This window comes from Epinephelus fuscoguttatus, linkage group LG20 (genome assembly GCF_011397635.1).
Source record: "Epinephelus fuscoguttatus linkage group LG20, E.fuscoguttatus.final_Chr_v1".
NCBI classification, from domain to species: domain Eukaryota; kingdom Metazoa; phylum Chordata; class Actinopteri; order Perciformes; family Serranidae; genus Epinephelus; species Epinephelus fuscoguttatus.
Window position 1 is genome coordinate 33693152 of NC_064771.1, and position 11661 is coordinate 33704812.

The 11661-nt window shown below is 42.3% G+C and overlaps 1 protein-coding gene across 1 annotated transcript; it reads right to left on the minus strand.

Annotated features, from left to right (window-relative positions):
- Positions 1 to 1451: 1451 nt before the first annotated feature.
- LOC125881290 (ankyrin repeat domain-containing protein 1-like) lies at positions 1452 to 7649 on the minus strand. Its single transcript, XM_049564378.1, has 10 exons — positions 7567 to 7649; positions 7465 to 7519; positions 6413 to 6520; positions 5924 to 6055; positions 5569 to 5676; positions 5169 to 5267; positions 4022 to 4120; positions 3362 to 3460; positions 2161 to 2259; positions 1452 to 1987 (listed from the first exon to the last, which is right to left on the minus strand). The coding sequence occupies exons 1-10, from the start codon at positions 7647 to 7649 to the stop codon at positions 1904 to 1906; spliced, it is 966 nt and encodes a 321-aa protein (XP_049420335.1). The 3' UTR covers positions 1452 to 1903.
- Between the last annotated feature and the right edge of the window lie 4012 nt (positions 7650 to 11661).

Sequence of the window (11661 nt, forward strand, 5' to 3'; positions counted from 1 at the left end):
TCTGACCTGCTGACACCACCAGCAGGTGAAACACATCCAGCAGGTAGATCACCACAGAGGTAGAACACCACCAGCAGGTGAAACACCACCAGCAGGTAGGTCACCACCAGCACACCACCAGCAGGTAGAGCAGGTAGAACACCATCAGCAGGTGAAACACCACCAGCAGGTAGATCACCATCAGCAGGTAGAACACCACCAGCAGGTAGAACACCACCAGCAGGTAGATCACCATCAGCAGGTGAAACACCACCAGCAGGTAGATCACCATCAGCAGGTAGAACACCACCAGCAGGTAGATCACCACCAGCAGGTAGATCACCATCAGCAGGTAGAACACCACCAGCAGGTGAAACACCACCAGCAGGTAGATCACCATCAGCAGGTAGAACACCACCAGCAGGTGAAACACCACCAGCAGGTAGGTCACCACCAGCGGGTAGATCACCACCAGCAGGTAGATCACAATCATCAGGTAGAACACCACCAGCAGGTGAAACACCATCAGCAGGTAGATCACCATCAGCAGGTAGATCACCATCAGCAGGTAGAACACCACCAGCAGGTGAAACACCACCAGCAGGTAGATCACCATCAGCAGGTAGAACACCATCAGCAGGTAGATCACCACCAGCAGGTAGATCACCATCAGCAGGTAGAACACCATCAGCAGGTAGATCACCACCAGCAGGTAGATCACCATCAGCAGGTAGATCACCATCAGCAGGTAGAACACCATCAGCAGGTCGATCATCAGCAGGTAGAACACCATCAGCAGGTAGATCACCATCGGATTTTACTGCAGCTGATGTTTAGTGGACTGATGACATGATGTTTTAACTGTCAATAATAACACACGTCACTTATTCATGATTGTTTGTCGTCAGCACCATCAGGGGGGACTGGTCAGACTGGTCAAAGTGGTCTGCCTGACACTCACAGACGTCTGAACAGGAGCACCAATCACAGGACAGCTTCCTCCCGTAGACGCTCAGAACCAGTGAAATGTAAATCTGTCAGAACACTGTGTGACCCTGTGTGTGTGCGCCTGTGCGTGTACCTGTGTGTACCTGAGCAGTAGAACGTGTCTCAGGCTGTAAACTGGACTCTGATGTTCCTGAGTTCTGATTTAAACTGTGAAAAATAGAAAATGTTCTGTAAGAAACTTTAAATAAACAAAATGTTATTATTGTTGTTTTTCTGATGGTGTTTATTGTTTGTTTACAGAGTGAGAGGTCACAACAGTAAGCAATCACCAGTAATGTTCTCCAGAGGATGAACCCTCCTGATGTTACAGACTGTTTTAAAACAAAATCTACATGTTAAAAGCACAGAACGTTCTCCAGGTTCTCCTGAAAATAATACCAGTCTGTAGAATCACCGACTCTGTCTGTCTGTCTGTCTGTCTGACTGTCTCCACCTGCCGTCTGTCTCATTGTCTCCACCTGCTATCTGTCCGACCGTCTCCACCTCCTGGACTGCCGATGGACAGATTTGTCCCTCAGAGGCTGCCGTACTACAGCCAGAGGTAAACAGGAAGTAGAGTCGTCTTTGTATAGATGACACAAACATTTTATTCTTGTTTCAAAAAATAAAAACTAAATGTTTTCATCTTTAACAACAGGTTCTGGTTCCTGTTTATGATTTATTATTACTGCCACCTGGTGGTCACACTGAGACTTCATCAGTCAGTCAATCAATCAATCAATCAATGAAACACAGAGTGAGTAAATAAAGGTTTCATTTAAGTGCATAATTAAAAAAAGCTGCTGAGACGTTTGTGTCTCTGGGATTTTTCCTGAAGACGTAAACAAAAACAAACTTTGTTTACTTCACTGATGAAAAATCAGAAGCCTCAAAGTGTTGAATTGTTATTGGTGAATCTGTAACACAATCAGTGACATCACTTCCTGTCATTGGGCTGGATAAGGAGAGTTTTTGTCTCACTCTGCCACTCCAACACGTCATCCAGAGGACAGCGTCCATCCTGACAGAGACAGAGAGTCAGAGACATGAGTTATTGTGACGGTCTGAGCGTGTGCAGAACTGCAGCGTCAGACTCAGTGTTCATACAGACTGTCAGACCTTCATCATGTCTGTACACACTGTGGGCCCCGAGGCCCCGGAGGTCAGAGGTCAGGGAGCAGATGTCAGGGTTACCTGGTTGGTGATGTGTGTGTCGGCTCCGTGTAGTAACAACAGCTGGACGGTCTTAGATCTGTTGAGTCGAACGGCATCATGAAGAGGAGTGTCTCCCTCCTGAAACATGACATCACCATCATCATCATCACCATCACATTATAATCACTGTCACCATCCTCACCATCATCATCATCATCACTATCATCATCATCATCACCATCACATTACAATCAATGTCCAGATAGTTTATTAAATGATTGATGGAGCTCAGTGTAACTCTGTCAGCTGTGTTTAGATCAGTTCAAAGTGTTGTCGCATCTCCCTGATGAAGACGATGAAGATGAAGATTATTGTCTCAGTGCAGGGTTACTCAGTCGTGTGAAATGACTCCTATAGATTCATTATTAATGATGGAAGACACAGTGTCCTCTGGTCTCAGAGAACATGACGGAGGTCAAACAGCTGCTCCCTGTCTTGAACCTTCAGAGTGAAATCAGAGCTGAGTGCAATTTGACAGACGACCACCGGGTGTCACTGTCTCCACATCTACTGAGTCCATCAGGTGAGGACACCTGGTGGACATGAAGTGTATCACAGTATGAGAGTGATAGTGAGCTGATGGGACGGAGGAGACAGACTGAAGTCGTCTCTGCTGCTCTGAGGACACATGTCATAGTGTGTCAGGAGGGACACGTGTGTGTGTGTGTGTCTCTAATCGACCATAAACTTTCTCTCTGCTCTGTCTGTCTCATGAACTCTGTATCGTCCAGTGTTTGGACAATGTTTCTCCTTCCTCTTTGTCTTTCAGCCATTTCTCCTCTGATGAAAAAGCAAACTCCCCCTCCCTCCATCCTCCCTCCTCTGTCCTCCTCTGTCCTCTTCCTCCTCACAGTTTGTCTCCCCAGCATCTATCTTACAGGCCATACACATGCTGTGTCTTTAACCGCCTGGAAGACGTGAGGTCGGTGCTGGGTGCTACTCCTGTGACTTTTCTGCTTTCAAGAGTGTGGCGACAGGTTGTATCTGAGGTTGCTAAGCAACCATAACCAGCAGCGTATCACAGGCATGTGTTCCTCATCCTGAGACGCTCTGTGAGTGACGTTATCTTCATCAGGATCCAGTCTGCACTTTAACACCAGAACTTCATCACTCAGAGCGACTCTGAGTACGACCTCTGACCTCTGACCTGTGTGTGTGTGTGTGTGTTTGTTGGACCCACCCTGTCCTGCTTGTTGATGTCAGCTCCACAGTGAATCAGGTGTTCAGCACAGTCGTTGTGTCCGGTCCTCACAGAGACATGAAGAGGAGTACTGTCCAGCTGACACACACACACACACACACACACACACACACACACACACACACGATCATATTACAGTTTATCTTTCTGTCAGACATGTTGTTCCAACAGGTTCTGTAGCTCAGGTTCCTCTGCTGCTCCAGATTTGTCCTCAGGTTCAGTGTCCACACAGGTTCATGCACATGTTAACACACTCTGTATCATACGTGTGTTTGGACATGTTTTTTTTTTGTTTACAGACAAAATCTTTGTGAGTCCCTTTCAGTCCGTTCAGTACCTGAGACCAACCAATAAGGAACCACCGCTGAGAGTGATGTCACTGTGAAATATGATGATGTCATAACAACCCATCAGAATGGTTGTTTACATTAAAAACTCCACGTCACCTATAAAAACAAACTCAACTGGTTTGTCTGTAGTCACCTAAAACAATCAAAGTTCAGGTTCCTTGTAGAACAAAGTTCAGATTACAAGGTTCATGTTCTGTGTGGAACTAAATTCAGGTTCTGTGTGGAACTAAGTTCAGGTTCAAAGTTTGAGTGTTACTGTGTGTAGTAGTAGTAGTGTGTGTGGTGTTACCCTGTCTGTTGCAGTGTAGTCTCCTCCATGGTTCAGCAGCAGTTTGAGGACAGACAGATGTCCTCCCCGACAGGCAGAGTGGACACAGGTGGACCACAGCTGGACAGAAACAGAACATTAGAACCACAATTGATACTGGATTAAACCATGTTCTAACAGTGGATTAAACATGCTCTAACAGTGGATTAAACCATGTTCTAACAGTGGATTAAACCATGTTCTAACAGTGGATTAAACCATGTTCTAACAGTGGATTAAACAATGTTCTAACAATGGATTAAACATGCTCTAACAGTGGATTAAACCATGTTCTAACAGTGGATTAAACCATGTTCTAACAGTGGATTAAACAATGTTCTAACAATGGATTAAACATGCTCTAACAGTGGATTAAACCATGTTCTAACAGTGGATTAAACCATGCTCTAACAGTGGATTAAAAATGTTCTAACAGTGGATTAAACCATGTTCTAACAGTGGATTAAACCATGTTCTAACAGTGGATTAAACATGTTCTAACAGTGGATTAAACAATGTTCTAACAGTGGATTAAACATGCTCTAACAGTGGATTAAACATGTTCTAACAGTGGATTAAACCATGTTCTAACAGTGGATTAAACATGCTCTAACAGTGGATTAAACATGTTCTAACAGTGGATTAAACATGTTCTAACAGTGGATTAAACCATGTTCTAACACTGGATTAAACCATGCTCTAACAGTGGATTAAACCATGTTCTAACAGTGGATTAAAAATGTTCTAACAGTGGATTAAACATGTTCTAACAGTGGATTAAACCATGTTCTAACACTGGATTAAACCATGCTCTAACAGTGGATTAAACATGTTCTAACAGTGGATTAAACATGTTCTAACAGTGGATTAAACCATGTTCTAACACTGGATTAAACCACGCTCTAACAGTGGATTAAACCATGTTCTAACAATGGATTAAACATGCTCTAACAGTGGATTAAACCATGTTCTAACAGTGGATTAAACAATGTTCTAACAATGGATTAAACATGCTCTAACAGTGGATTAAACCATGTTCTAACAGTGGATTAAACATGTTCTAACAGTGGATTAAACCATGTTCTAACAGTGGATTAAACCATATTCTAACACTGGATTAAGACAGAACCTTGTCTCTGCTGTGGATGTTGGCTCCAGCCTCCATCAATTTAGAGACGACCTCTGTGTGACCCTGGGAACTCGCTCTGTGCAGACCTGTACGCTCAAACTGTGATCAGAGGAAACAGAAACATGATGAGAACATGATGAGGAACATGATGAGAACATGATGAGGAACATGATGATAACATGTTGAGAACATGATGAGGAACATGTGGAGAACATGATAAGGAACATGTTGACAACATGATGGGGGACATGTTGAGGAACATGTTGAGGAACATGTTGAGAACATGACTGTTGGTTTCTCACAGAACATGAACAGCAGCTGTCAGGAGGAAGTCGGGGGTTTATTTGAATAAACTGCATGTTTCAGAGCCAACAGAAGCGGTGGAGCGTTGATGACTCACTGAGTCACAGGCGTTGACGTCTCCACCTGTTGACAGGTACCTGTCGATCACCAGCAGCTGCTTCTGATCACAGGCCGTAAAGAAATCCTCTTCGTCCACGTAGTACGGCTGAAAGACGCCGACAGAGTCTATTAGTGACGACATCATTGAGCAACACACTCATTCACCTTCTGATGTCTTCACTTCCTGTTTCCTCACCTGTCTCCAGTTAACGAGTTAATGAGTCGTTAAACATAAAGCAGGAAGAAACAGAGACGGGGATGGAAACAGGAAGTTGTGACTGCTCATCTTCTCTGCTGTCTGTCGTCACCTGTACAGGTGTGCGTGTGTGTGCGTGCGTGTGTGTGTGTGTTACCACGGCAGCAGGAGGAGCAGCAGCAGGACGAGTTCTCACAGCAGCTCTCTGCTCCCTCTTGCGCCTCCTCAGCAGCAGGAGGTTCTGGAGGTCAGCAGGAGTCTCCAGGAGGAGACGACCCGATCGGTCCGTCTGGACGGGGACAAACAGACGGACACTGTGTCACATGGAGACACGCAGGTACTGCACACACTACTACTGCTGAACACTGCCCCTGCTGGTACTACAGTGCTACTGCAGCTCTGACTGAACCACTTCCTGTGATGGTCCACGTTCAAGTCCTGGTCCTGGTTCTGATTCTGGTTCAGGTCCTGGTTCTGGCCCTGGTTTCATGTTTCAGATAAATGTGGTGTCTTTGGACTCACTGATCACCACAGTATTGATTATTATTGATCATCAGAATCAGATGAACCAGTTCAGCAGCAGCTGGTTTCATGTTTCCTGTTGTTCATCAACTATCTGCCAATGAGACGACAGTTCTGCTCTGACCTTGAGTCTGATTGGACGATCCGAGTCCTGCTTCTCCTGAGAGACAGACGACTCGTAGCCTCCGTCGTTCACCTGCTGAGGACACACAGAGACGTCTTTATTCTGTGACTTTGAATCATAAAACTTTATTTAAAGTGTGAAACAGGAAACTGACTCCAGAAACAGAGCTGACCTCTGACCTCTGTCTTATAAAACTTCATTGGCAGCAGCCTCAGTTTACAGCTGAGTGTGTGTGTGTGTGTGTGTGTGTGTGTGTGTGTGTGTATCTGTGTCTGTGTCTGTGTGTGAGTGTGTGTTGACCATGACCTTCTCTGGTGTCATTTTATTGGCCAAAACTTCCTAAAGGGGGCGTGGCCAGAGGTCAGCGGGGGGGGGGGTCATGTGGTCTCGTCTTGAATCAAATTAACAGACTGAATACTGTTTTAGTAAAATGTGCGTGTGGACAGTTTGTCCTCAGACACACACACACACACACATGCACACGCACACAACAGACTTCATTGTAGAAACACTTTAATCTCACTCAGTTATTTTAGTTATTGAGTTTATTATACTTGTTTTATATTTGTTATATTCAGTTTGTTCTTTATTATATTTATTTTATTTATTATATTTATCCTGTCTGTTTCCTCCATCCCTCAAAGCATTAAATAAGACGTTGACCCTGAAGGAAGAGAAGACATGAAAACTTTCTCACAGACACAAACAGACAAACAGACGGTTGGTTACCATGACAGCGACAGGTGGACTGGAGCCAATCGTTAACCTGCTGCTGATGTCATTTTATTATCCAGAGGTCAGAGGTCAGACAGCACTCATATTAATCATTTAAAATAAAAACTAAACAGCAGCTCATTGATGTGATTGATCAGATTGATCAGCCTTTGAAGGAGTCAGATGTTGAACATGTTGTTTATAATAAAAACAATAATTATATTTAATTGATAATTTTTCCAAGTTTCTATAAATCTGATGTGAAGAGAGGAAACAAAAAGGAGAAAAAAATTAAAGTTTGATTCTCATGAAGTTTAATAGAAAACACTTTTCCTTACCACCATCATCTCCTCCTCCTCCTCCTCCTCCTCCTCACAGCTGATCAGCTCAGATCTGACAATAGAAGCAAAAACAATAAGGATCTATTAATTTCTACTGACATCAAACACACAAAGAATTCATCTTCATCCAGTTGCACCATCTTCATCCCCATCATCATCATCATCATCATCATCATCACCATCATACAGATGATCAGTTATAGATGATAAGTTTATGGATTATCACAGATTCAGAATGAATTCTGAGGCTGATTTCTGAATTTAGAGAATAAAATCATCTTGAATTAAAGGTTGAACAAAAAATCATTCAGAGATTAAAAAAATGTTTCCACTGATAATGATGAAGTTTACTTTAGTTTAGTTTAGTTTAGTTTATTTTGCACAGTTTAAAAATACACAAGAATAACAGATAAAGAGTACATGGTGCAGGAAGAGGCGAAAAACCCAGTAGGCTTATTTGAAGCCTCCACCTAAATTTTAAAATTTCACAATGTTATGTAGAGCACGAAATTAACATACAAAAAATGATGAAGGCAAACTAAATATACAAAATATATATAGTCATAAAAATAATAAAAATCAAAATAAATACATATGAATGTGTGATGTGTGTGTATATGAGTGTTTTGAGTGGACTCATGAGCAAACAATAATGGCACATGTGAGTGACACAAAAACAAACAAATAAATAATGAAATAAATAAAGTAAAATAAGAACCAGATACATGAACAATAATACATTAGGGAAAATAGTTACAATACAGCAGTTAAATGATCTTTTAAACATCTTTTGTAACATTTTAAAGAGGAAGAAAAAACAATTCCATAATTTAGTGCCCCTAAACCTTATCGAAAATTGACCTCTACGAGTGAGAAATTTAGGAGGATGAAGATCTGAGGAGTGGCAGGTTGAGTCAGAGTGAATCTGTGAATTTGAATTAAAGTAAATCTTAAACTGCTCAGGAATATTCCCTTCCCTTAACTGAATTTTATAAACAAAAACACATATTTATAGTATTGTTTATTATAGTTTCTGAAATAGAGGAGCAGATGAGATGTGAGACTGTGATCGAGTTGCAATCCTAACAAAACGTTTCTGGACAACCAAAATTTTGTGGAGAGTAGTAGGAAAAGTATTCGCCCAAACTATATTACAACATGAAAGATAGGGATAAATTAAACTGTAATAGAGAGTAAGGAGACAGCTTGTTGTAACCAGATGACTAACATGCCTATTATACCAATAGATTTATTTACTTTTCTGGTGACCCAGTCAGTTTGTTCTCTCCAATTCAATTTCCCATCAACAATAATTTCTAAGTTTGAGTTATTGATCCTTTTATTGATCCTCAGATGGCAGTTTAACTGTTACAGCAGCACAAAATACACACACACACACACACACACACACACACACACACACACACACACACAGAAGGGGTTAGTTAATAATTAAAGGTTCATACAACTGATTAAAAAATGAAATGTGACCTTAACAGGTGACACCAGAGTCATATCTTTAACACATGATACTGTCGTCTGTATGAACACTGACATACATGATGTCATGATGAAGCAGTGACATGTTAACACAGTGTGATGTCACACAGCAGAGTTGTGAGTCATCAGGTCTACTGTCATCATAATATTAATAATATAATTTATAAAAAAAACTTGAAGGGAAACAAGATTTAATGATTAAATGCGGTTAAACAACCAACACACAAACATCATTATCAATAATCAATCAATCAATAAATAAATGTTTTCTCACCTCTGCAGCTCCATGAAGAAAAGATTAAAGATCAGCTTCCTGTTTGGAGATCAGGACACAATGAGGAGCGTTGCTTCCATCAGTCCTCCTTATATATGCACACACACACACACACACACACAAACACACACACAAACACACACACACACGCGTCTGCGTGTTGACCTCTGACCTGCAGGTTGACCTCAGAGGAGTCAGCTGATGACCCGTCTGCCCTTCAGTCAGCAGAAGAAGTTTTATTAGAGCAAACTAATCCTGGATCGGAAGATAAAAACAGAGCTGAACAGAGTCCAGAGGTATTTAAACTTTATAACTGAAAAACTTAATTGTTCTAATAAGGTTGTGACAGGAGCAACATCAGACTGAGAAACACCTGTTACACACACACACACACACACACACACACACACACACACACACACACACACACACAGTTCATCTCTGCATCTAAAAATGACAGTTCAGACTCGACCACATATCAACAACGTCCAGAAACAGCTCCGCCCACTTCTCTGGGCCCATCAGCTGTGATGGATGGAGGTGCATCATGGGTAACGTCCTGTCTGTGATGGATGAAGTTGCATCATGGGTAATCTCTCAAGACAGATTCTGCAATTTACATTGTAGAATCTGTCGGCAGCCCTATGTGAAAGACGACTGGGGAGGCTTTGAGTTTGAACGATGCTGCGCTTTAGCCAGTCACAATGGAGGGGGCGTGGCCGAGACATGCAGGTGCATGCATTTCCCCAGGAAATGTGTATCTACAGAAACAGCAAGCTCCGCGTCCATAGCGATCGCTCCACCCAAAACGCTGTCTCGTCAACATGAAAAATTATATTTTTTCCAGTGGATGTCTTAGTTACAACATGACTGAGCTAACTGGAGTAGTTTCATGTCGTATCCGACACTGGGAGGCTTTTAACAGATGACGTCCTGATGTTAGCTTTGCTAACTGTCCCTGTCAGCTGCAGCCACTGATGCTTTCTAGACATCGTGATTTCCCAAAACTGAATAAATACCACACATAGCAACACAAAACTGCTTTGCTAGCTCAATCATGTTGTAACTAAGATATCCGCTGGAAAAAATATTTTATTCATGGACCGTTTATTGAGTTATTACCTTATTTTTATCTATGGTCTATGGTTATTACAGACACTGCTAATGGCTAACGTTAACAGCTAACGGTTAGCCCAGCTAATCTACGATGTTATTATTGTTATTAATTACAAAACGTGCACACGGAAATAGTAACGTTTGTTCAATAATTGTGTTTATAGACTTACTGTAACAAACATCAGATTAGTCTACACGGTGATATAGTGACGTGGAAAATGTGATATATAGCTAAACTCTGCTGGTTTTCTGCCCGAAGTATTTGTAAACAACAAGGAGATTCCCCGGGAGCACCACCGGAAGTGAAGGGCGTGAGCGATCGCCGAGGCCCCTGCACTTCCGTTAGTCGAAAAACTCCGGGCTGTGCCTCCAGAGGTAAAGGAAGAAAAAAAAAAAAAAGGTTTTATTTTTTTTATTCTATTTTTTTTTTTTTTTTAACCGATGGATTTCCAGATTGCATCATGGGTAACTTCCTGTCTGTGATGGATGGATGGAGGTGCATCATGGGTAACTTCCTCTCTGTGATGGATGGATGGAGGCGCATCATGGGTAACTTCCTGTCTGTGATGGATGGAGGTGCATCATGGGTAACTTCCTGTCTGTGATGGATGGAGGTGCATCATGGGTAACTTCCTGTCTGTAATGGATGGAGGTGCATCATGGGTAATGTCACACCTGTGAAGGCTCCATGAATGATGAAAGGTCCATCCAGGTTTTGGAGCAACATATGCTGCCATCCAGACACTGTCTCTTTCAGGAATGTCCCGTCTTATTTCAGCGAGACAATGAGACACATTGTGACGTGTTCCAACAGCGTAGCTTCGCAGTGACAGAGTGCAGGTACCAGACTGACCTGCCTGCAGTCCACACCTGTCTCCCACTGAACATGTGTGGAACATGATGAAGCGTCATCCCCGGAGAGGTGCATCATGGGACTGTAACACTGAAGTCAGATAAACTTCAACACTCAGTGTCCTCACTTTGCAAACACTGACTGAGGTGATGATGTCACACAGTGACAGGAAACAGGCCCCTGTTAATAATTCTTTAATCTGTTACCTGTTTACCTGAGGAAGGTCACACACAGGTGTTTCCCCCCCTGCTGTTGCTGCTGTCACAACTTTATTAGAACAATATAGTTTCTCAGTTTGAATATTAAATGTCTCTGGACTGTACTTAAATGAAGCTCATCACAGTCTGTGTTTATTTTAGTTTCACAGACTGATCCAGAATGAGTGTTGAACCTTCAGCAGCAGAATTAAAGACACTGAACTTGTATGAACACATGAAGTACGACTAGTGAC

Bases quoted from the DNA above. Each gene is read 5' to 3' on its own strand.
- LOC125881290 (XM_049564378.1), bottom strand. From the start codon at position 7,649: ATGGTGATGATGATGATGATGATGATGATGATGGGGATGAAGATGGTG. The intron at 6,521-7,464 runs GTAAGGAAAAGT...TATGATTCAAAG, and splicing joins AGGAGGAGGAGATGATGGTG to TCACAGAATAAAGACGTCTC. The intron at 6,056-6,412 runs GTCAGAGCAGAA...GTCCCCGTCCAG, and splicing joins ATCGTCCAATCAGACTCAAG to ACGGACCGATCGGGTCGTCT.